Source organism: Diceros bicornis, chromosome 1 (assembly GCF_020826845.1).
Source record: "Diceros bicornis minor isolate mBicDic1 chromosome 1, mDicBic1.mat.cur, whole genome shotgun sequence".
NCBI classification, from domain to species: domain Eukaryota; kingdom Metazoa; phylum Chordata; class Mammalia; order Perissodactyla; family Rhinocerotidae; genus Diceros; species Diceros bicornis.
The window spans coordinates 59069294-59095616 of record NC_080740.1 but is presented as its reverse complement, the minus strand read 5'-3'; the positions used below and the strand labels follow the sequence as shown (position 1 = coordinate 59095616).

At 42.6% G+C, this 26323-nt stretch overlaps 3 protein-coding genes across 6 annotated transcripts in view; all 3 read right to left on the bottom strand.

The window, feature by feature from the left end:
- The window catches only part of LOC131406372 (protocadherin alpha-C2), a 162156-nt gene that overhangs the window by 128865 nt on the left and 6968 nt on the right, over nucleotides 1-26323 (bottom strand). The window contains exon 1 of one of the 4 annotated variants that reach the window (XM_058542345.1): nucleotides 14219-16944. The exons of 1 other annotated variant lie outside the window; for it this stretch is intronic. In XM_058542345.1, the coding sequence (XP_058398328.1) occupies nucleotides 14219-16636 (2418 nt within the window). In that variant the 5' untranslated portion in view covers nucleotides 16637-16944. Of the gene's footprint in view, nucleotides 1-1792; nucleotides 6029-14218; nucleotides 16945-26323 lie in introns of those variants that run through there. 2 more of the 4 variants (XM_058542307.1, XM_058542316.1) reach the window with 2 other exon arrangements.
- On the bottom strand, nucleotides 6698-11801 carry LOC131406423 (protocadherin alpha-7-like). Its single transcript, XM_058542395.1, has one exon. The coding sequence runs from the start codon at nucleotides 9240-9242 to the stop codon at nucleotides 6828-6830; it is 2415 nt and encodes an 804-aa protein (XP_058398378.1). The 5' UTR covers nucleotides 9243-11801; the 3' UTR covers nucleotides 6698-6827.
- LOC131406417 (protocadherin alpha-5-like) lies at nucleotides 20132-22901 on the bottom strand. Its single transcript, XM_058542382.1, has one exon. It carries the CDS (start codon nucleotides 22843-22845, stop codon nucleotides 20392-20394), a length of 2454 nt encoding a protein of 817 aa, XP_058398365.1. The 5' UTR covers nucleotides 22846-22901; the 3' UTR covers nucleotides 20132-20391.

Here is a 26323-nt window from a genome sequence, read left to right as displayed (position 1 = left end):
GCACATCTCTATCATATGATGTAATCAAATACCTGGGCCCAAGTTCAAGTGGCATATGAAACCTGAAAAACAGTGCAAGGACAGAGACATCTGAAGATTTAAATCTGGATTTAAGGTGAGTTGTGCCGACAGACATAGGTTTTACCACAGGAGCTCAGAGAATACTCAAATTTTGAAAGAAGTAAAGTGACAAAAAAATAGATTGCTCTCTAGCATAACCAAACATGTGTTGTATGTGGGGAAAGAGAGAAATTACTGAAACGTTTTATTTTAAGTGAATTTTACTTGCATTTTCATGATTATATTGTGACTCTATTCTCAAGACCACTTGAATTTTGCTCCACTGAGTTTTTAATTAAGGAATACCTTGTAAAATACCTACACAATAAAAAATAAAATACCTGAATAGAAATATAAACCACATAACAAAACAACATAAGTACAGAGAAAGTTTTTAAAATTAAAATTAGAAAATAAAATGAAAGCTTGGACTAAAGATAGAGTGTGGAGAACCACCAATTTGAAAGTCTCGGGCCGGCCAGTGGCTTAGCGGTTAAGTGCGTGCACTCCACTGCTGGCGGCTCAGAGTTCGGATCCCGGGCGCGCACCGACGCACCGATTCTCCGGCCATGCTGAGGCCGCGTCCCACATACAGCAACTAGAAGGATGTGCAACTATGACATACAACTACCTACTGGGGCTTTGGGGGAAAAAAATAAATAAATAAAATTATTTTTTAAAAAAAGAAAGAAAGTCTCAAACCACAATCCAGGAAATATAAGTTTAATATGTAGTGACTTTAAAGATACACAACCTCATCTCCAGATTACTGTCTTTTGGAATATTGAGAGAAACAGTAAATCCTCATCTAAACTGGTAGGGGTAATTTTTTAAGTTCCAGACTATGAATTTCAAGAGAAATAAAAATGTAAAATATACGTATATCTTTAATGCCCAAGCATTATATCTCTAACAGAAAATTTCAATAAACAGGAGAAAGTCTTCTTGAAGAAACAAAGTACCCGACGGGAAGTATTTTCTCAAATATCAGATAAAATGTGAATTTCAATAAATTTTCTAAGTGTAGAAAAGATTCTCAATCAACATTTTCTTATGATCTACATTGTCAGACATTTAGAAACAGATTTTACACAAGTTGGACAGAGAGTTATACTTCTAACATTTATTGTCAGAATTAGATTCCTAAAGTAAAGCAACTGTACTCTAGGAAGTTACTCGTTGAAGTTATAGACACTGAGTAGAGCTGACCAACTATGTCTCTAGACAGTCTCCATCCAGAGAAAGACAGAAAACTACAAAGTTAGCAAGGTAACAGTTTCTACATATTTCTGCTATGGGGATCTAAGAGATAACAGAATTACACTAAAATACCATGCATACTTCAGAAATGAATAAATGATAGAGTGATGTTGAACTTTTCTTAATGTGTAACAACTAGAGGGGTTTTCACCAAATAGTTTTCAGGTACAGTGGAAGCACTGCTTTAGGAATTCACTAAGACTCGCATAACAGGTTTAAAATAAAATTGACTCAGCACCCAGCTAATATCTGTTCAACGTACGGTTTATAACTATTCTCAACTGGAAGTCGAAACACAAACCTCAGTTATAAAGTTAAGGTATTCACCTTCCAGAAATAAATAAGAAAATTCTGGCAGATCTCTAGAATACGTGGATAAAAACTATTTAAATGTACCAACTGAGGAAATAAGAATATTTTGCAAGATTAAATAAATAAATACATGAATAAATAAAACGTTAGAGCAACCTACCTTCCCAGAGGAGTCCAAAGAAGCTTGCTGATCTCCCGTCGCATCTACAGACCCAAGACAGGGAGAAAGGCTGGGACTGAAGGCCATGAGGTCGGTCTTGGGCGGTCCCTCCCCAGAACACACCCTAGGCCGCTTTTGCTGTGAATACGACCAGCTCCCCACCGCGCTAGAGCACACCAGCGTGGGCTTCCCTGGCCCGCACGCGCCCTCGGTGGGCAGCGCCGAGCACCGCAGCGCCGTGTACAGCAGCAGCGTGAGCACCAACAGGCTGGACACAGCGCAGATGGCGATAATCAGATACACGTTGACATCCAGCAGCACCGTCTCCGCGCCCGCCGCGCCCTCCGACGCCCGCGACCAGGCCTTTGGCTCCTGGCGGCTCTCCACCAGCGACAGCAGCACAGTGGCCGTGGCCGTCAGCGCGGGCTCGCCGTGGTCCTTCACCAGCACCAGCAGGCGCTGGCGCGGCAAGTCCGCCTCGTCCAGGGCGCGAGTCGCGCTGATCTCGCCCGTGTACAGCGCCACGCGGAACGGGCTGCGCACGCCACCCGCCGCCGGCTGCAGCTCATAAGACAGCCACGCGTTGTAGCCCGAGTCCGCGTCCACCGCGCGCACCTTCGCCACCACGTGGCCCGCGCCCACAGACCGCGCCACCACCTCGCTCACGGCTCCGTCCCCGCCGCCCGCCGCAGGCGGCAGCAGCGCGGGCGCGTTGTCGTTCTCGTCCAGCACGAACACCTGCAGCGTCACGTTGCTGCCCAGAGGCGGCACGCCCGCGTCGCGCGCGCTCACCTGGAACTGCAGCAGCTCCAGCTCCTCGTGGTCCAGCGGCTGCAGCGCGTACACCTTGCCGCTCTCCGCGTGCACCGACACGTAGCTCGACAGCGCGCGCTCGCCCACCCGCCGCTCCACCAGCGAGTAGGACACCCGCGCGTTCTCCTGCGCGTCCGCGTCCCGCGCAGACACCGTGAAGATGTGGCAGCCGGGCGGGTTGTTCTCCTTCACGAACACCGTGTACTCGGGCTGCGCGAACGCCGGCGCGTTGTCGTTCACGTCGGCCACCTCCACGGACACGCTGGCGGTGGCCGACAGAGAAGGCGAGCCCCCGTCCCGCGCGGTCACCACCACCTCATAGTTAGCCACACTCTCGCGATCCAGGGCACTGTCCAGCACCAGTGAATAGTAATTCTTGAAGGTGGACACCAGCTTGAAGGGAATATGGGGCGTCAGAAAGCAGGTTACTTGCCCGTTGGCACCTGCGTCGAGATCGGACACGCTAATTAGGGCAATGACAGTACCGAATTTAGCGTCCTCTCGGACAGGCAACGATAAGGAAGTCAATACAATCTGAGGGACATTATCATTAATATCCAAAACTTTCACTAAAACGGTGCAATGACCAGCCATGGGAGGGTGGCCTCTGTCCGTGGCGTCAATGCGGATTTTATAGGAATTCACTTTTTCAAAATCTAGATTCTTTCGAATTGTCATTTCTCCAGTATTTGAATCTATGCTAAACTGGTCAATAACCATGGGTGGAACAGGGCTATTAAAAGAGTATGAAATCTCTGCATTCGCTCCTTCATCCCGATCAGAAGCATTCAGTCTGATAACTATTGTTCCGTTGTCGGAGTTTTCGAATATTCTTACTTCATATTCAGACTGTTCGAAACTGGGAGCATTGTCATTCACGTCCAGCACGGTGACCAGCAGCTGAACGGTGCCCGTGAGCTCAGGTTTGCCTTCGTCAGTGGCCGTCAGGAGTAAGCTGTGTTCGGGAGCTTCCTCTCTGTCCAAGGATTTTCTTAAGACGAGTTCAACCTTATTCTCCTCGCTCTTGGAATTCACATCGAGCAGGAAATAATCACTATAGCTTAGCCTATAGGTTAAAATGGAGTTAGCTCCAATATCTGCATCCGAAGCACCCTCTAGCGGAAACCGAGAATCTGGCATTCTGGATTCTGAAACAAATAGCTTTTGTTCCTTTACCAGAAACACAGGCGGGTTGTCGTTAATGTCCTTCACCTCCACCTCCACGTGGAAAACTTGCAGCGGCCGGTCCACGATCACCTCCAGGTGGATGCTGCACTCCAGGCTCCGCCCGCACAGCTCCTCGCGGTCGATCCGAGAATTCACAAACAGAATGCCATTCTGCAGATTTACCTCCAGAAGGTCCCCGCCGCCTTTGGACGCCACCCGGAACAGGCGCGGCACCAGCTCCGCCAGCTCCAGCCCCAGGTCCTGCGCGATGCGGCCCACGAAGGTGCCGTGTTTGGCCTCCTCGGAGACGGAGTAGTGGACCTGGCCGCTCCCGACCTTCCAGACTGCGAGGAGCAGAAGCGAGAGCAGCAGACGCCGGGATCCCGGGCCTCCTCGCCAAGAAAACACCATGTCAAGTACTCGTTTTATTGCTGTCAGAAGAGCTTGTTTGATATAAAGACGAACTACGGCATTGCCTGGAGTCTTTTAATCCAATGCCGCTGCATCCGCCATTGTTCGGCATTTAGAGACAGATACTGTTAGAGCAAAGTCTGGATCTTGGCTAGACAGAACTTCTTTGTAGACAGCGACATCAAGCGGCTCCGACAGGTAATAATACATGAGTTCACTTACCTCCTCTATAATCGGGTTCTTTTAATCCAATATTTTCTTTTCCCTTATCCTACTTAATAGTGGATCTTCACCTTTATCGACTGTAGAGGCATTCATACTGTCTGGCTCCTTACACTAATTTCATTCCAGCTAGGGATCTCTTTCTTCACAAGGAAAGACATTTCTTCCGAGCATTTTAAATATCTGTATCGATTAGCAAAAAATTTAATATGATCTAGACATGTCATGGATATCAGAGACAGAAAGCATGGTCCATACTTTTGTGTGGAAGAAATATGTTCATATTTATCTGATCACCCAAAATGTTTGTATATATTACTCTGGAATGAGAATTCTACCTTTCTATACTTTATCTTTCTTTTTAAGGATTGATTATTAAGTTTCTGCTTTTCTATGATTAATGAATGCCAAATTTCCTAAACTTTTTTATACCAGTACAAGAAACTTTTTTATGTGTCTTCCTTATAATACTCTTTATTATCTCCACAGCCTGTTAAAATAGGCCTGTCACATAAGACATTTTCCATCATAGATTTCTCTGCCAAAGCAAACTCTAGCAGTATTTTAGTGTTGGTCTTCTCTATTGGTTCTTCATCTTTCTGTTGCTCCAAAATGTGAACGTTTTCCAAACTTATGCCTTTAGCCTCTTATTTTTTAAATCTTTTTCCTTTAAATGTTTCTACTTCCATGCCAGCCTATTATTTGAAATATTCCTAAATCCAAATCTCCAACTCATTTCATTTATCTACTTTCATTTATCTACTTGACACCTTTACTGGTATACCCTAACAAGCATGCCTAGAAAACAAGATGAGTAACATTTTTAAAAGTCTGATCAATAATTACCCCAAAATCCAAATCTTTGAAAAATCACATTTTGTTTTTATAGTGTGTCCATTCTCCAAATTTACTTGTATGTATTTTTATGATTCATTTTCCATTGCCTGATATATTTAAAGTTTGCTTCTATCCCATCTCTCCTTCTGAGTGTCATAAATTCTGTCTTTATGAGGACAGTTTTTATGGTATTGCGCTAAAACCTCTAGTGAGCTTACCATTCTAGTGAACTAAGTGCCAAGACATTAGACTCACAATCTGAGAGCTCCAATATGTGCCTATACACCAGTTTTTCCAGTATTTTCTCCAAGTATTTTTCAATATGAATTATATTTTACAGAAAAGACCATGTCTCTTTCTCAACACACACTTTGTTCAAGAGGTTTCTTCTATTCTCTCATCTTTGTCTGTCAAAATCCTAGTCACCCTTCAAAGTCCACCTCAAAAGTTAGCTATCCATTCATTCGTCTTAAATGCCTCAATAGAAGGTGTGATTAAGCTCTCTTTGGAATTCATATAGTAGCAATTCTCAAGGGAGAAGAGTTTTCAAATAACTCGTGATCTCCCCCCCTCACTTACTCAAGATTCTGGCTTATTTGAAATAGTCTCACAGGCGATTACGATTTTAAAAACAATTTTATTCAATGAGATCTGTCTTAATATATTTCATTGAAATCTCTCTAGAGGTGCTTATCACTGACCTTTTATTCTAGTTATTTTGGGACAACAAATGATTCCTTTTGTTACAATCAGAAAAGACTTCATAATGATAGATTAGCCAACATCCTTTACTTTTTCTTGGGAGGTTAGAGTTTTTCATAAATTTGGCAGTAACTAAAGATTTTTAATTTTTAAAACTTAAGTCAGCACCACATATAGCTTTTACTCAAGTTCCTAGCAATCCAGATGTGTGAGAATTTGATTAACATGTAATCACAGTAATATTTCCACTAGCTACAGCTAATAAACAATAAATGTATTGAAAATCATTACATAAACACAAGTAATATGGAAAAGGGGAATAAGAGCATTTTCTGTGAAACTACTTACATTTGTCCTCTCTTGATTTACTCAAAGACCATCTCTACAGTTCATTCTAAGTAATGAGCAAGATTATGTAAAGAAAATAGCATTACTCAATATAACTGTGAGAACTTTTTACCAACAAAAATTCCATAACCTTAATATGTCAGAGTTTGAATTTCTAAAAAATAAATTACCTTAAAAAATTAATAATAGTTGGTGAATAAAGATTGGAGTGTGGAGGAGGATTCTTTGTCAAATTTCTAGTACTTCCTCACCAAAAGCAGAATTTTTTAAATTTCTTAAAATATGCTAGAAAAGTAGTTTTTAAAATTTATGTATTTAAGAATAAATGCAATAAAAACAGAATTACAATTACCATCATCAAAAGTCTAGAATACTTATGTTTTTCTACAAAAACGAGAATGCATATTTAACATAAATATAATCTAAGATAATGAAATAGTGCAAATAAAGCAATAACATTAAAAATATAATAGTTATATATAAAGCTATCAACTAAAAATAGAATAAATTATGTAAGAATATTTAAGTAGAAAACCTAAATAATGGTGTTTTTAAATTGTTGAAAATAAGATTTTTTTAGACTCACATTGTCTGTAGAGTTGGGACCCTGAGGAAGGCTGGGGCTAAAAGCTATGAGGTCGGTCTTGGGCGGCCCCTCCCCAGAGCACGCCCTCTGCTGCCTCTGCCTCCTCTGCTGTGAATACGACCAGCTCTCCACCGCGCTGGAGCACACCAGCGTGGGCTTCCCCGGCCCGCACTCGCCCTCGGTGGGCGGCGCCGAGCACCTCAGCGCCGTGTACAGCAGCAGCGTGAGCACCAACAGGCTGGACACAGCGCAGATGGCGACGATCAGATACACGTTGACATCCACCAGAGTCACCTCTGGGTCGGTGGTGCCCTTCGACGCCCGCGACGAGGCCTTAGGCGCCTGCCCGCTCTCTACCAGGGACAGTAGCACGGTGGCCGTGGCCGTCAGCGCGGGCTCGCCGTGGTCCTTCACCAGCACCAGCAGGCGCTGGCGCGGCAAGTCCGCCTCGTCCAGGGCGCGAGTCGTGCTGATCTCGCCCGTGTACAGCCCCACGCGGAATGGGCTGCGCGCGCCACCCGCCGCCGGCTGCAGCTCGTAAGACAGCCACGCGTTGTAGCCAGAGTCCGCGTCCACCGCGCGCACCTTCGCCACCACGTGGCCCGCGCCCACCGACCGCGCCACCAGCTCGCTCACCGCGCCGCCCCCGCCGCCCGCCCCAGGCGGCAGCAGCGCGGGCGCGTTGTCGTTCTCGTCCAGCACGAACACCTGCAGCGTCACGTTGCTGCCCAGAGGCGGCACGCCCGCGTCGCGCGCGCTCACCTGGAACTGCAGCAGCTCCAGCTCCTCGTGGTCCAGCGGCTGCAGCGCGTACACCTTCCCGCTCTCCGCGTGCACCGACACGTAGCTCGACAGCGCGCGCTCGCCCACCCGCCGCTCCACCAGCGAGTAGGACACGCGCGCGTTCTCCTGCGCGTCTGCGTCCCGCGCAGACACCGTGAAGATGTGGCAGCCGGGCGGGTTGTTCTCCTTCACGAACACCGTGTACTCGGGCTGCGCGAACGCCGGCGCGTTGTCGTTCACGTCGGCCACCTCCACGGACACGCTGGCGGTGGCCGACAGAGAAGGCGAGCCCCCGTCCCGCGCGGTCACCACCAGCTGATAATTCGCCACGCTTTCGCGGTCCAAGGCGCTGTCCAGCACCAGTGAATAGTAATTCTTGAAGGTGGACACCAGCTTGAAGGGGACATGAGGTGTTAGTGAGCAGGTCACTTGCCCGTCAGCTCCAGAATCTCGGTCAGACACGTTAATCAAGGTGATGACTGTTCCCGGCTGAGCATCCTCTGAGATAGGGAGAGACAGGGAAGTAACAGTCAACTCCGGAGCATTGTCGTTAGCGTCCAAAACTTCCACAAGAACTGTACAGTGACCAGCCAGGGATGGGAAGCCTTTATCGATTGCCTCTACTCGAATTTTGTAGGCCTTACTTTCTTCAAAATCGATATGTCCTATTGATATAATTTCCCCACTTATGGGGTCTATGTAGAACTTAGATTTTATATCTGGAGAAACGTCACTAGAGAATGAGTGAACAATATCCCCATTCAAGCCTTCGTCTAAGTCTGAGGCTTTAAGTTTAATTACCAACGTTCCATTAGGAACATTTTCTGGTAATTTCACCGCATAGAGTGTTCTATCGAAAGCTGGGACGTTGTCATTGGCGTCCAGCACTTTGACGAGTAACTGAACTGTGCCAGTTAGCTCCGGTTTGCCTCTGTCAGTGGCCGTGAGCACTAAATGAAGTTCTGGAGATTCTTCTCTGTCTAAAGGTTTCCGTAATGCAAGTCCGAGAGGTTTTACTTGCTCGTCGTTGGTTGGTACGTCCAGAGAGAAATACTCATTGGGGCTCAGTCTGTAAGTCAGCAGAGCATTCTCCCCGATATCTGCATCGGAGGCGCCCTCTAGTGGAAACCGAGAGTCAAGCGGCCTGGATTCCGCCATAAACAGATTCTTTTGTGTTCCGGGGAACAGAGGCGGATTGTCGTTAATGTCCCTCACCTCCACCTCCACATGGAAGACCTGCAGCGGCCGGTCCACGATCACCTCCAGGTGGATGCTGCACTCCGCGCTCCGCCCACACAGCTCCTCGCGGTCGATCCGGGAATTCACAAACAGAATGCCATTCTGCAGATTTACCTCCAGAAGGTCCCCGCTGCCTTTGGACGCCACCCGGAACAGGCGCGGCACCAGCTCCGCCAGCTCCAGCCCCAGGTCCTGCGCGATGCGGCCCACGAAGGTGCCGTGTTTGGCCTCCTCGGAGATCGAGTAGTGGACCTGGCCGCTCCCCGTCTCCCAAGCCGCGAGAATTATAAAAAATAGCAGTAGATGCCTGTCCCTCTGGTCACCTCTATTCGAGTACACCATTTCCAATTATTCGGGTTTTTTTATTCCAATTAGCGTAACTTATCTCAAAATTTAGAGGAATCTTCTTTTTCCTTCTTTACTATCCTGATACGCTCGCCATTGTTCAACATCCTGATAGTGAAACAGAGTGGAGAGTCTTTCCAATATGAAAACGGAGGACTGACTTCGTTTTGTCTTGAATATGAGAGAATTTCGCGGTAAAGAGCGACATCATGTGGCCCAAATAGTAAGTACGAATTACAAAAAAACTTTATATTAATAAATGCAAAGTTTTATTTCAACCACTGAATTTTTTTCTTTATTTTTGTTAAAGCGTAGGACATTTCTCACACTTGCTGAAGGCATTCTTGGGAGACTTAACTTCTGAACATTTAGTTTGACCATAATTGTGGTTTCTTTATGCCTTGAAAATACATATTTCCACAGTTTTAAAATAAAGATAAAAATGTAAGTGACAATAAAGCAAATCATGGTAGCAACAGTAAATTTTAAAATCCTCTGTTCAGAGTTCAGGAAACTCCGTTTTCTTGCTTTCTGTTAAGAAAACTCCTGGTCTCACTAGGGACCTCAAGGATCTCAAGAATCTACTAATGGCAGAAAAACTTAGAAAGGTTGTTTGCTCGTTTTTAGGAAGCAAGGAATATAAACAACTAATTCATATATTTTTCTTAATAAAACACAATAATAGAAGGTTTGGGGGATCTTTGAAGAGGAATACTTTGTATTAAGTGAATTTTGTGAGAAGGAAGTATTCTGAATTTCTCTTTTCATCAGAATTTATACATTGTGTTTCAGGAGTTTATGGTTCTTATATCTCTTTATTCTTTCCATCCTTTCGAAGCTTCATGTTTTATAAATATCCACCTGTTTTTACAATCTCCAATATGATTTAGATTATTTTACAAGTTTATTTCATTAGATAAATGTTGGCACTCATCTGTCATTCTTAGAACAGTCCTTTAATCAACCTTTGGGTGTTTTCTCCTTTTTAGTTCTACTTAACAGAGCAAATTCTCTTGAATGTTTCACTCCCATGCTCCCAACTGCAAGTAAAACAATTAGGTCCGTATTCTAATGCTTCCCAAGTTTTATATCTGCCTAAATGAGTTTTAAATATTGTTGCTATCCTGGATTATTGTAATTGCTTCTTATTGTGTCATCCTGTGACGACCTCATTTATCCTTCATTTAATCCTGACAGTCATCTTCCTGAAAAACGTGTTTTATTCCTATTGCTTCACACTTTTTGATAGCTTTCAAATGACTTTAAAGGTGAATCAAAATTTCTTAGTCTAGTACTCAAAGTTACCCAAGAGGTTTTTCTCATGTTACTTTTCCTGCCTTATCTCATACTCTTTCCTACTTTTCTCATACTCTTTCCTCATACTCTTTCATATTTCTCCACCAAAGCAGACTATTCTATTTCCAGGCACCTTTGGGATTTTCTGTGCACTCATTTCCTTAAGTTCCTCTGTTCCCAAGAAAACCTATTATAGTCAATATTCTCCCAGAGGAAACCTCTCCATTTTAAAACCACTAAAAACATCATAAGCCAGCCCTAGTGGTCTAGTAGTTAAGATTCGGCGCTCTCACTGCAGCGGCCCTGGGTTTGTTTCTCGGTCAAGGAACCATACCACCTGTCTGTTGGTTGTCATACTGTGGCGGCTGCGTGTTGCTGTGATGCTGAAAGCTATGCCACCAGTGTTTCAAATACCAGCAGGGTCACCCATGGTGGACAGGTTTCACTGGTGAATAGCCGCAGAGCATTGTCTGATATAACACCGGAAAATGAGAGGATGGTGGGAAAAAAAGACCTTGCAGGGTTCAGCTCTGCTGTACACAGGGTCTGATAGGAGTCAGAATTGACTGGAGGACACTAACAACAAAAAAAAATCATAACTCTTGAAGGGCTCCTTCAACAAGGGAAATAGATATTTCTTTTCAATTCCAATCATAATAATTTACATTTCTTGCACCTCTTACAATATTCTGCCTTCTAAGATGGTCATATTTATGTATGACACATATCTTTATTTTTCTATGAACTTCGTGAATCCAGGGACTGGGTCTTGTTAATTCAATGATTCTTAGCACAGAGTTGTGCTCTTAGACACCCTCCTAGAACCTCTTTTAAATGTTTACTCGAGAGTGATGGCTATGGTTCTCTATTTCCTAAGAAAGCATGATGTTTTTAAGGTTGTCATATATAACTATTTATACAAATGATACTCTTTATTGATCAGTATAATCATAGCCTATTTTGTAACTTTTAAGTATGTGTTTAAAAATCATTGTGTGCTTACTTATTTTTAAAAACCAGAAAACACTATTAATGATTTCTGCAATTTCAAGAATAGAAAATGAACACATTGGGGAGCACAAACTCCAACTCAGTCATCTGATGGACCTTGGACAACTTTTTTTTTTTTTTTTGCTGAGGAAGACTGGCCCTGGGCTAACATCTGTGCCCATCTTCCTCCACTTTATATGGGACGCCGCCACAGCATGGCTTGCCAAGAGGTGCGTTGATGCGCACTCGGGATCTGAACCCGCGAACCTCGGGCCATGTCTTGACATGAGTGCAGCCATGTTTGGCCGCTCCATTGACCTACAGCCACCAGCACAAAAAGAAATACAAAGCTGCTTTCTTCGTGGTGGGAACTGGCCCTTCTCTCACGGAGGGAGTTGCAAGTTGTAACATTTCAAGGCTCTTGGAGCGTCGTAGCACGGGATGGACTGGCCATCTGTGCCGGGCTGGGACGATAACCAAAGAGAACAATGCACGTACACAACTACTGGGCTGGGACGTTAGCCAGGGGGCTCAGTGCACGTATGCCACTGATAACCATTTTGTGCATGGGAACACTAAATGCTTGCTCTGCAAACTCTGTAATTGCTTACTCTGAAAATTACTGATGGTATAAAAACTGCTGGAAACTGAGACCCGGTGAGAGTTCCACCTGTGGAAGGGACGCCTTGCCCAGGACGTGTGATCCTTGCCCAGCCGCGTCGATTGACAGGGCTCTCCCGGCAGTGGGGAGTGGATGTTGTGACTAACTGATTTGATGTGAAGTAATTGATTTGATATGAAGTAATTGATTTGATGTGTTCTCTTTTCGGTCAACCTGGTGTTTCTCTTTCTGGTTGATTTGTGTCATTTCTCTTCAGCCGATGTGGGTGTTTTCCCTTTCCAGTCGGGCTGATGTTTTTTCCCTCTTAATATTTGACCTATTTGGATCTGTTTGCAGACTGTCACCTTTACTATCCTCTATATAATAAAATACACCTTCAGTCCATTTGTTTGGAGTGGAAAGTGTCTTTTAGGTCTCCGATCGAATCCCCGAACCTCTCATAACAGGCCACGGCAGCAGAGCACATGCACTTAACCGCTTGCGCCACCAGCAGGCCTTGGACAACTTTTAAATGTGGGAAAATACACCATTCCAGTTTAAGGTAGTCTAATATTTCCTGGGAAAATATGGGCAACACAAAAAGTTAAAATCACCTTCAGCAAAGCACCGAGGGCACAGCAGTTTAAATGTCTTTTTTGAATCTAAAAAACTTTTCCACAGCCAAAGTCGTTATTCAATTTTCAACTTTGAAAAATTGATTTTAAATTATTTTTTTCAATGTAGTACATGACATTCAAATTTAGAGATATCTTGGATTAATTTGGTAAGTATGGCCTCCCTATGAATAACAAAACAAATAATCTTTACAGAAAATAAAAATAATATGGAAGCCATAATGACAACTTTCTGACATTTTAGATTTTCCTACTACTCTTCAGAATAATAATAGCTAAATTTTATTAAGTGCTTACTATTTAGCTAAATACTATTATAAGTACCTTGTAAGTATCAACTTACTAAATATAACAGTTCTCTGTGATAGGTACTACTGTTTATCATCGCAACTCTACAGGTGGAAAACTGGAAACTGAGAGGTTAAATAATTGTCCATGCTACACAGAACAAAATTGGTGGGGATGGAATTTAGGTAAGGAAGGATGGCTTGAAAACTCACAATTCTTAACCTACTCTCTACTGACTTAATGTAAAGAAATAGTGAGTAGTTAAAATCATAATACAGAGAGAATAGTGAAAGCGTTAAATTATAAGAAATAGCTTTCCATGAAAAGAAACCTAGCAAATTAAATTCAAACATAAATAAGAGATTTGCAGTGTCTGAGGAATGCAGATTTTACATTAATTTACTTAATCAAAGTCCAAATTCCTTTCAATTACTATTTCTCCAATATTTTGATCCCTGATAAACTGAGCAATAACATGGGTGTCACATCGTAATTAAAAAGAGTATGAAATCTCCCCTTTCACTCCTCGATCCCAACCACAAGTATTCAGTCGGAAACCTAACGTTCTGTCCTTTACCCCTAAATGGTTTAAAGACTAACAATAAATGAACACTATAGACTCTTGGAATCACCAGGGCCAAAGGGGAATCTAGAAAATAACATATGATGGGCAGAGTCCTTACGCAAAATAAATAACTTGAAAATCTGGCTAAATTAAAATCATCAGCAAAAGAAGAAACTGAAAGGGTAAAAGCATAAGTAATAAAGTGGTGTTGAAATTTCAATATATTATAAAAAATGATTAAATGTGAAATAACTCTCCCAGAGTTCAAATACAAAGAAATGAAAATTCTACAGAAAATAACAAAACTACTACCGACACCAATAAAAAAAATACACCAGAAATGGACATATCCAAAGAAATTTTGAGTTTGAAGGCAAAAATCCTAAGGTGTAGAATGATAATAACATTTGATCCCACTTTAAATCAAGATTAATAACAAATCAAAGAGATTATGATAATTAACAAAAAATGAAAAGATGTATATAATGTAGAATTATTCAAACTTTTTAAAACAGCAAAATGTAATCAGAAACATTAGGAAAACAATTATAATATTTCAAAACAATATTAACTGCTAATTATGAAAATTTAGACTTACTTTGGCATAATGATCATCATTTAAATCCTGATGCTCCACCACATCTGTCGCTACTGGACAGGGTGGAAGGCTGGGACTGAAGGCCATGAGGTCGGTCTTGGGCGGCCCCTCCCCAGAGCACACCTTCTGCCTCCTCTGCTGTGAATACGACCAGCTCTCCACCGCGCTGGAGCACACCAGCGTGGGCTTCCCCGGCCCGCACGCGCCCTCCAACGGCGCCGAGCACCGCAGCGCCGTGTACAGCAGCAGCGTGAGCACCAACAGGCTGGACACAGCGCAGATGGCGACTATCAGGTACACATTGACATCCATCAGCGACACCCGTGGGCCCGCGGCGCCCTCCAACGTCCGTGAGGAGGCTTTCGGTGTCTGGCCGCTCTCCACCAGCGACAGCAACACAGTGGCCGTGGCCGTCAGCGCGGGCTCGCCGTGGTCCTTCACCAGCACCAGCAGGCGCTGGCGCGGCAAGTCCGCCTCGTCCAGGGCGCGAGTCGTGCTGATCTCGCCCGTGTACAGCCCCACGCGGAACGGGCTGCGCCCACCACCCGCCGCGGGCAGGAGCTCGTAAGACAGCCACGCGTTGTAGCCAGAGTCCGCGTCCACCGCGCGCACCTTCGCCACCATGTGGCCCGCGCCCACCGACCGCGCCACCAGCTCGCTCACCGCGCCGCCCCCGCCGCCCGCCCCAGGCGGCAGCAGCGCGGGCGCGTTGTCGTTCTCGTCCAGCACGAACACCTGCAGCGTCACGTTGCTGCCCAGAGGCGGCACGCCCGCGTCGCGCGCGCTCACCTGGAACTGCAGCAGCTCCAGCTCCTCGTGGTCCAGCGGCTGCAGCGCGTACACCTTCCCGCTCTCCGCGTGCACCGACACGTAGCTCGACAGCGCGCGCTCGCCCACCCGCCGCTCCACCAGCGAGTAGGACACGCGCGCGTTCTCCTGCGCGTCCGCGTCCCGCGCAGACACCGTGAAGATGTGGCAGCCGGGCGGGTTGTTCTCCTTCACGAACACCGTGTACTCGGGCTGCGCGAACGCCGGCGCGTTGTCGTTCACGTCGGCCACCTCCACGGACACGCTGGCGGTGGCCGACAGAGAAGGCGAGCCCCCGTCCCGCGCGGTCACCACCACCTCATAGTTAGCCACACTCTCGCGATCCAGGGCACTGTCCAGCACCAGTGAATAGTAATTCTTGAAGGTGGACACAAGCTTGAAGGGAATATGGGGCGTCAGAAAGCAGGTTACTTGCCCGTTGGCACCTGCGTCGAAATCGGACACGCTAATTAGGGCAATGACAGTACCGAATTTAGCGTCCTCTCGGACAGGCAACGATAAGGAAGTCAATGCAATCTGAGGGACATTATCATTAATATCCAAAACTTTCACTAAAACGGTGCAATGACCAGCCATGGGAGGGTGGCCTTTGTCCGTGGCGTCAATATGGATTTTGTATAAATTAACTTTTTCAAAATCTAAATTCCCTTGAATTACTATTTCTCCGGTATTTGAATCTATTATAAACTGATCACTAACTATGGGTGGAACGAGGCTATTAAAAGAGTATGAAATCTCTGCATTCGCTCCTTCATCCCGATCAGAAGCATTCAGTCTGATAACTATTGTTCCGTTGTCGGAGTTTTCGAATATTCTTACTTCATATTCAGACTGTTCGAAACTGGGAGCATTGTCATTCACGTCCAGCACGGTGACCAGCAGCTGAACGGTGCCCGTGAGCTCAGGTTTGCCTTCGTCAGTGGCCGTCAGGAGTAAGCTATGTTCGGGAGCTTCCTCTCTGTCCAAGGATTTTCTTAACACGAGCCCAATTTGTGTATTGTCATCACTGTTTGTTTTCACATTTAACGCAAAGTATTCACTGGAAGTGAGTTTATAGGTTAAAATGGAGTTTGAGCCAACATCCGCATCCGACGCGCCCTCTAGTGGAAACAGAGAATCTGGCAGCCTAGATTCGTAAATCAGCATTCTTTGTTCCTTTAAACGGAACACAGGCGGGTTGTCGTTAATGTCCTTCACCTCCACCTCCACATGGAAGACCTGCAGCGGCCGGTCCACGATCACCTCCAGGTGGATGCTGCACTCCAGGCTCCGCCCGCACAGCTCCTCGCGGTCGATCCGAGAATTCACAAACAAAATGCCATTCTGCAGATTTACCTCCAGAAGGTCCCCGCTGCCTTTGGACGCCACCCGGAACAGGCGCGGCACCAGCTCCGCCAGCTCCAGCCCCAGGTCCTGCGCGATGCGGCCCACGAAGGTGCCGTGTTTGGCCTCCTCGGAGACGGAGTAGTGGACCTGGCCGCTCCCGACCTTCCAGACTGCGAGGAGCAGAAAGGAAAGCAGCAGACACCGGGATCCCAGTCGGCCTTCCGGGGTAATAACCATGTCAAATAGTTGTAGTTTTATTTCCATCAGAAGATCTTGTCTCCGTATTAAGATGAAATACTGTATGATCCCGAGTCTGTTAATCCAATTCTTCTGCGCCCGCCATCATTCAGCACGGAACGATGCAGTAATAAGAGGAACGGACTTGGAACAATACCTAGATGTATCTTCATGGTAGACAGCGACATCATGCGGCTCCAAAGGGTAAGTAACAAATGAATTCACATAACCCTGCTACGCTACAGCTTCAATTTTTTAAAAAATTTTCTTCTTTTGCCTTACTTTAATAGTGAACCTCCTCATGTTTGTAATTTGCATAGTCTGTTTAATATTGGCTGACTTCATTTATTAATTTAGATTAGGGTAAGGGATCAAATTATTCATAGCAAAACAACTTTCCTCTCAATAATTTAAATAATATTATCAACCAGTTCAGAAAATTTAAGTGAGATCTGAACTAGACTTGGGAATTAGAAGTGCAAACTATCTTTCACACTTTGTGTAGAGAAAAAACATACACATCTATTTCTGTCACAGGCCATGCTATTATATTTTGCTGTGGGAAAACAACGTAATGTTAAATTAACAAATTTTATCTGAATTTTTAAAAGCTTATAGATTATTGAAGTACATTCTTTCTTTGTTCAATGACTATCAAATACTCCTAAGGATTTTGACTATCAAATACTCCTAAGGATTTTTCTAATTTAATAATGGAAGATGAAAATTTCAGTGCACATTCTTTACAACATTTTTTAATTTCCCTGCAGCTTATATTAGGCCTCCCCCTCAAAACATTTTCCTTCATGTACTTCTCCATCACTGCAAATTCTAGTAGAATTTCTACTCATTGTTCTTTGCTGCTCTGATCCTTCAGCTTCTCCTAAACCATCTCATCCTTTTCTCTCAACCTCAACCTCTTATATACTTTCCTTTAAGTGTACTCATCCACTTCCAGCATTTCAAATAAGACTTTTGTTGAAGATATTCCCAAACCCATATCTTCCTCTCCCTTTCTATGATTATAATTGTCATTTTCACCCATACATGCTGATGACTCCTAGAAAATAATTTGATTACAATTCAAAGATTATGAAGAGAAATCATTAATAACCCCCAAATTCAAACCCTTGAATTCTCATTTTATTTTAATGGCATGAACATTCTACATATCACCTAAATGAATTTTTTATTACTCCTTCTCCCTTACCTGCCCTATTCAAAGTCTGCCTACAGTCCATCTGTCTTTTCACATACCACCATATTTATCTTCATGACTACAGCTTTTACTGAATTGCACTAAATGTAGAAATTCCAAGATGTTAGAATCACTTCTACGTAACCTGAGATGCTATCATAAGCCAACATTTCCAGTGTTATTTTCAACTACTCTCCCATGCGAATTCTATTTTGCAGACAATATAGATCACTTACTTGTCTTCTTCCTCAATAAAACCTTTATTCAAGCTGTTTTCTTAAATTTCCTCCATCTTTAGCTGTAAAAATGTTACCCTCATATCAATGTCAAATCCAAATGTCAATTTCACCACGAATTCATCCTTAATGTCATCAACTAGAGGTGACTAAACTCTTCCTCAAAGAGAGAAAATGAGAGTCACAAAAAAAGACATTTTAAATGGACACATGCCAACACCCACTCTCTTCCGGAATTCTGATATACTTGTAAAATCCTCATTACAGACAACTGTAATGTAAGGATCTCACCCCACCACCCTCCACCATGAGAAGCTCCACCTTAAAATAATTAACCTAGATCTATGCAGTAGTCCTTATCACAGACTTTCTATTGAAGTTATTTTAAGTAAACAAAGAGTTCATTTGCTAACAATAATAGCCCTCAAAACAAAAGGTTCCATTGCTTACAGGAAGATAAGCCTTGACAAAACATATATTGGCCTGCAGTCTTGTTGTTGAAGGTTTTCTGTAGCGGTTAAGGTTTTTCATAACTTTTGACCTAAATGAAGAGTCTCTTTGAATTTCAACTTTTAAATTAGTTAAAGTTAAATATTAAAGCTGTCTTTCCATTGCAGTTCCTAGCAATTTCCAGAAGGCTGATAATATAATCTAATTAATTGGAACAGTTGTAATAATTCTGTTTATTGGCTCCAGTTAAAAAACTATACAATGTTACTGAAATCCTTCATGTACAATAAATTAACATGGAAAAGGAAAATATTGGTGTTCTCATGAGAAACAGCTTGTATTTTTATTCAATTATTTACTCAAATAGTTCATTCTGGCCAAGGGAGAAGATTATGTAGAGAAAAAAGTTTAGTCAATCTATGAACATCATCCTCCGCCAGCAAAGAGATTTCAGTTATAATATAAATCAAAGAGTTTATATTTCAAAACTAAATTAACTTGATTTTTAAAAAACTGACAACTAACTACAAATATACACAGTGGTGAGAACTCCCTCTCAGTTTCTAGGATTTCCCCCAAAGGAATGGGTATTAGAAATATTTGAATAGTATAATACCAGTGTATTTATAAAATTAAATATGTGAATGCAAGAAATAGGCAAAGCAATAAAAAGGAGAATTGATATTTTATCATATGAAGTGTGGAATATTTATTACCTGCTAAACCCACATTGTTTTCTCAAGTATAGAAAACAGTTCTCTGTATCTGAGATGGAGAGCACTCTTGCCTATGGTACATTCAAAAGTACAGCTTTGTTGCAAACAATTGTATTGGTAAACAACAAACAAGAGTGCAGCTTGTATCATGGTACACTTATATTTTTTAATCTAAAAATAAAAGCAACAATTAATATGAGAATTTTTTATCTCAAAAATGTTAGGATTTTCCCAACTATGAGACTTCACAATTACTTCTCACCAATATAATAATTTGTAAATTAGAAAAAAATGCAAGTTAGAGAAAAACTAATCATTGTTCCATTAAATGTTGATGTTAAGGTAAGCGGAAAAATTATGTTACATCTGCAAAATGGGACACCTTAGATCTGGAAAAAAGAATGAGAAATCTCCTTAAGTAATGATATTTCACAATCAACAAATTAAATGAAGAAAACCACAAAAAAAAGAAATATAAATGTTATATTTTAAAATGGGAGAGGGGAGTTTGTATATAAAGAAAATATCTTTAGAAGAATAACTAGGGAATTGGAACGTTAGATATTGGAGGTGCAAAAGAAACATTTCAAACCATTTCAAACGAGGTAAATGTATTTCGTATTCAAAAAATCAATAAAATGAAGACCCTAAAGCAAATTTTTTTAAATTATGAATAAATTCATCATGAGTATGCCGAGACCAACTGTTCAGACAGACTTGAGAAGAATCATTCACTGCACAAGTATTACTGAAAAAGGAAATTAAACTGGTGTAATAAAAACACTAAAATAATTTATGTTCAATGGAGAACAAAAAAAGGTGAATTGACACGACAATGTCAGCACATTTCTATGCAGTCATAATATGAGACTTTGAGAATAAATAATAACTCCAAATATGTCTTACAAGTATCTTCCTACAACATTTCATAAAGATTGAAAATTAAAAAGTTTATTAAAAATTTAGTTTGGAAACTCTTTCTACAAAGAACTCTAGTCCATTAACCACAACTTGTAAAACCTTATAAAAAGGTCAAATGTTACTGAAATAAACACTATAGTGCAAAGCGATCACCTCCATCAAACTAAAGTGAATTTTAGGCATTGCTGTAATTTTAAGTAATGAATTAGTACCAATAGAGAATTTACATCTAAAGGGATACAATAATTAGGTATAAAGCCATTACTTAAAATAAAAAGAGAAGATGGAGGAACGTATTAAATATTTAATATTAGAGACCGATAACGACAAATTACTGTGAAAAAGATTTTTGAGACTCACATTGTCTGCAGAGATGGGACCTTGAGGAAGACTGGGACTGAAGGCTATGAGGTCGGTCTTGGGCGGCCCCTCCCCAGAACACACTCTCCGCCGCCTCTGCTGCGAGTAAGACCAGCTCTCCACCGCGCTGGAGCACACCAGCGTGGGCTTCCCCGGCCCGCACGCGCCCTCGGTGGGCGGAGCCGAGCACCGCAGCGCGGTGTACAGCAGCAGCGTGAGCACCAACAGGCTGGACACAGCGCAGATGGCGATGATCAGGTACACATTGACGTCCACCAGAGCCGTCTCCGCGCTCAAGGCGCCCACCGACGCCCGAGACGAAGCCTTCGGCGCCTGGCCGCTCTCCACCAGCGACAGCAGCACGGTGGCCGTGGCCGTCAGCGCGGGCTCGCCGTGGTCCTTCACCAGCACCAGCAGGCGCTGGCGCGGCAAGTCCGCCTCGTCCAGGGCGCGCGTTGTGCTGATCTCGCCCGTGTACAGCCCCACGCGGAACGGGCTGCGCTCGCCGTTAGCTTCTGGCTGCAGCTCGTAAGACAGCCACGCGTTGTAGCCAGAGTCCGCGTCCACCGCGCGCACCTTCGCCACCACGTGGCCCGCGCCCACAGACCGCGCCACCACCTCGCTCACGGCTCCGTCCCCGCCGCCCGCCCCAGGCGGCAGCAGCGCGGGCGCGTTGTCGTTCTCGTCCAGCACGAACACCTGCAGCGTCACGTTGCTGCCCAGAGGCGGCACGCCCGCGTCGCGCGCGCTCACCTGGAACTGCAGCAGCTCCAGCTCTTCGTGGTCCAGCGGCTGCAGCGCGTACACCTTGCCGCTCTCCGCGTGCACCGACACGTAGCTCGACAGCGCGCGCTCGCCCACCCGCCGCTCCACCAGCGAGTAGGACACCCGCGCGTTCTCCTGCGCGTCCGCGTCCCGCGCAGACACCGCGAAGATGTGACTGCCGGGCGGGTTGTTCTCCTTCACGAACACCGTGTACTCAGGCTGCGCGAATGCCGGTGCGTTGTCGTTCACGTCGGCCACTTCCACGGACACGCTGGCGGTGGCCCACAGGGAAGGCGAGCCCCTATCCCGCGCTGTCACCACCAATATATAGTTCGACTTGTTCTCGCGATCCAAGGCGCTGTCCAGCACCAAAGAATAGTAATTCTTGAAGGTGGACACTAGCTTGAACGGAATGTGGGGCGACAGGGTGCAGGTCACCTGCCCATTCACACCAGAGTCGCGGTCGGACAGACTGATTAAGGCGATGACGGTGCCCAGTGGAGCGTCCTCTTGGACAGGCAGAGATAGAGAGGTTATGACCATCTCTGGTGTATTATCATTCTCATCCAGGAGTTTCACTATTACTTTGCAGTGTCCAGTTAGTGGGAATGGACTTTTATCTACAGCATCAATATTAATTTCATATAAATTACAGTCTTCGTAATCCAGTTCTCCCTGAACTGTTATTTCCCCATTATTAGAATTGATTGCAAATTTAGATTTTACGTTGTCAAGAACAAGATCACTAAAGAGGTACACTATTTCCTTATTAATGCCCTCATCTGCATCTGAGGCGTTCAGTTTAATAACTAATGTCCCGTTTGGTGCATTTTCCAATAATCTAACATTATAAACTGATTTGTCAAATTCCGGGGCATTATCATTCGCGTCCAATACATTGATCAATAACTGAACTGTACCTGTTAGTTCAGGTTTTCCTCCATCAATTGCGATCAATAATAAACGATGTTCTTGCTTTTCTTCTCTATCTACTGGTTTCTTCAAAACCAGCTCTAATAAGTTTGTCTCTTCTTCATTTGTTTTAACATCCAAGTCAAAATATTCATTAGCATTTAACTTGTATCTCAATTCTGCGTTTGTTCCTATATCCATATCTGATGCGCCCTCTAGCGGAAACCTGGAATCCGCTATTCTTGACTCTAAAATAAATAATCTCTGCTCTTGTCGGAAGAACCTTGGCGGATTGTCGTTAATGTCTTTCACCTCCACCTCCACATGGAAAACCTGCAGCGGCCTGTCCACGATCACTTCCAGGTGGATGCTGCACTCCGCGCTCCTCCCGCACAGCTCCTCGCGGTCGATCCGAGAATTCACAAACAGAATGCCATTCTGCAGATTTACCTCCAGAAGGTCCCTACGGCCTTTGGACGCCACCCGGAACAGGCGCGGCACCAGCTCCGCCAGCTCCAGCCCCAGGTCCTGCGCGATGCGGCCCACGAAGGTGCCGTGTTTGGTCTCCTCCCGGACCAAGTAGTGGACCTGGCCGCTCCCGGCCTCCCAGGCTGTGAGGAGCAGAAGTGACAGCATCAGGCGCCGGAATTTCAGACTTCTTCTCTGGGAATATACCATCGCAAATTCGTTGCAATATTCAAGTATCTATTGCATTACCACACAATGGCTTTTGGAAACTTAATTCCCAATTTGCTGTAATTTTTTATTTGCTCATCTTTTCAGCTTCAGCGGCAGAGTAAAAATGGAGTGGCCTTTTTCCTTTCTAAGGAAAATAAACTCACTGTATTCCTTTGTTGCAAAAAAAAATACAAACGCGGTTTCCAGCGCCATCATGTGGATGAAAGGGTATTTTAATTTTGTTATGCTTTATTTACCTTACCTTCGTTAAATATTTCCCAATTTCATTGACTCATGTATTCTTTACTTTCCTTATCTCTAATCAAATATATCATTAAAATTTTAATTAAAAATATAAATTTTCATTAAAATATTGCAAAATCAATATTACTGAAGTCGTGCCACACCAATCTTACTAGAGTTATTTGTACTGGTCTATTTTATTTATATAAAATATATATATATATTATATATTCCCTGACTTAAAAAGTTTTGATTTTTTATTTCTTTCCATATTTAAATACATCTTTAAAATTCTTGAGTTTTTCTCCTTTATTTTGATGGGATATTTGTATACTACCTCTATATTACTCATAAAACAAATTTATATTCCTATCTGCAGTATTTAATATTGGCTTTTTGTTGACGTTATTTTCAAAGTAACTAAAACTATTTGAATAACATTCTTGTCTGAGTTCCATTTTGGAATTCTGATTTTCAAGTTGCTGAAATTTCCTTTCTTTAATTTCTCTCTGTATCACCTACCTATTTTTAGTGTTGACTCAAAAATGCTAATGTGGAGATTTAAACTTTCTAGAAGCCAAAATTATAGTAAAACAATCTGGTAGGCATCTTGACACTATTTTCAAATTAGATGCATCTAGACAGCGTTTCTTCAGGTTACTATTATTGATAAATCACAGTTGATATAAATTGTGAAAGCATGTATCTTTGCTTTTATGCAGCAAATCAAAATCCTAATGTTGTCTGCAAAGAGAGTGCTTCATAAGATATTTGGGTTCCAGTAAAAATTAAAACATTGAAAAGAAATCATATTATTAACCAGGCGAAGTCTATGTTAATTTCACCTCTTTTTAATCTTCCAGTTGATTTGTAGCATGATACCACTTGAACTTCACTTAATAAATATGGCCTGAAGAAAATGTCCCCAATTTTTCCTCGAAAAAATATTTAACATTATGCTTGTGTATACTCCCTAGAATTCCTTAAATATTACAAAATCTTTCTGAACCTGTGAAGACAAGAGGGTCCAGGAGATCAATAATTCTTTTACCTGACATGTTAACATGTAAAGCATAAACCCCAAATATATTTCCTTAACTTTAGTATAAGTCATACATGGGACTTGAAGAATTGTTTTTATGTCAATGTATAAAACAAATGTGGAAAAGCAATAATATAAAGAGTAGCTTGAAAAGAAATAAGAAATTACCAGAAAATACAAAGTCAATTGAAATTAATTTGCTTCCCAGTATTCAAAGTAGTAATGTAAAGTAATCCAGTAGTCAAAGTAGTAATGTAAAGTAATAAGATTATGTTACCGGATTTGCTTCTGATACAATCTTTAACAGTGTATTCATCATTCCCTCTAGTTTACAGAACATTCTTACTATCTCTGCTATCTTGACTTTCCCCTCAGCATTCAGATCATCCAAACACTAAAGAATGTAAACACTAATCACTTTTCAAGACTACTTACCTAATAGTTACTGATAATGATAATTTTTAAATATTTTAATACACAATGGTAAAAAACAAGAAAATGATAATAAATGTGTTGAAAATGTCATCAGTTAATGTTTATTCACTGTCTGTTACAGAACCATAATTGACGTGAAACTACAAAACTATACTATAAATAAATTCACTTTTGAAAAAAGTAAATATTAAATATTTAATAGCCGAACCGACAGTGAAGTATTAACAATGTATGCATAGTAATTTACAGAATATTTTCAGTACATATTTAAATATTTAAAAATATGCTCAATGGACAAAATACTATCAACAGTGTCACATGCTCCTTTCAGTTTGTAATTTTTTTCATGTAAATATATAGATATTTCAGGAGCAAACAAGACTCTTGACATTTGACCTATCTTTACATCTGTTAGATTACATTGAATTTTTGAATTATCACCTGCATTTGTCTTTCAGTGTTCAACTCTTTCTTTTTTCCTGGAGGTCACCTTCTCAACAATTATAGACTCTCTAGTCTTAATTCCATAGATGACTCCATAGGTAGAGAAAATTCTTTAAATCTTTTTCCAAACCATTTTTTCAATCAAATATTATAGCTTACTTTATTGACTGATCTTTTCACTTGCTAGTTTCTTTAGAAATTTCAGTTATATTTAAGCCCCCTGCAGAAATAAAACTCCTTCCTTGACAATGAATTTAGGTTAAGGAAACCAGATAGTGTTTTGGGGGTGTCTCTACATAATTTACTCGGAAGTATTCAGGAACATATTACACTAGAAAATTTAATTTTGCATTGGAGTCTAGATGTCCTTAATTTCCTATAAACTCCAGAATAAAATTTTAATGGCCTACATTTCTCTCCTATCTGTAGAAAATTATATAGGTCTACCACACTGCTGAGAAATAACAAGGGAAGTTGGAGCAATCTTTTAAAGATATATAAAACATTTTTGCATCAAATTTGACCAAGAAATTTAATTGTGTCTGGGAAATAATTTATCCTATGAAAGCACATTGTGTGCATATGGTACATTACTTTACATTACTTTTATGATGATCTAACTTCCCTATAAAATATTGCGCTAAAGGGAGCCGGCCTTGTGGCATAGTGGTTAAATGCTTGCGCTCCGATACTGGTGGCCCGGGGTTCGGATCCCGGGTGAGCACCGATTCACCGCTTTTCCGGCCATGCTGAGGCAGCGTCCCACATACAGCAACTAGAAGGATGTGCAACTGTGACATAAAACTACCTACTGGGGCTTTGGGGAGAAAAAGGGGGAAAAAAAAGGAGGAGGACTGGCAATAGATGTTAGCTCAGGGCAGGTCTTCCTCAGCTAAAATATTGTGCTAAAATATTTATACTGTATAGACATTCTGGGGAGAAAATTTGAGAGTAATTTTACAGTACCTTGGAGAGAATAAGTAAATTAAATTAAGTATAGTTTTTACTCACAATCACATTGCCTTCATTAGTGCCAAATGAGCTCATTTAATAGTGGAAAGGGACAATGGAGCTAAATTCAAGAACTCTTGGTTTCATTCTATGTATTCACATTAATATCCATGTTGCCTCAGGCAAGCTGTTTATGTCTCTGAGCCACAGTTTATTTATTATTAAATTGAGAGAATGACGATTGCTTAGGTCATATCCAGTTTTGGGGGGTTTTTTTGTTCATTTTTTTGGTGAGGAAGATTAGCCCTGAGTTAACATCTGTTGCCAAACCTCCTCTTTTCTGCTGAGCAAGATTGGCCCTGG

What these genes read in the sequence shown, in the direction of transcription:
- LOC131406423 (XM_058542395.1), bottom strand. Translation starts at nt 9,242, where the DNA reads ATGGTGTACTCGAATAGAGGTGACCAGAGGGACAGGCATCTACTGCTA.
- LOC131406417 (XM_058542382.1), bottom strand. Translation starts at nt 22,845, where the DNA reads ATGGTATATTCCCAGAGAAGAAGTCTGAAATTCCGGCGCCTGATGCTG.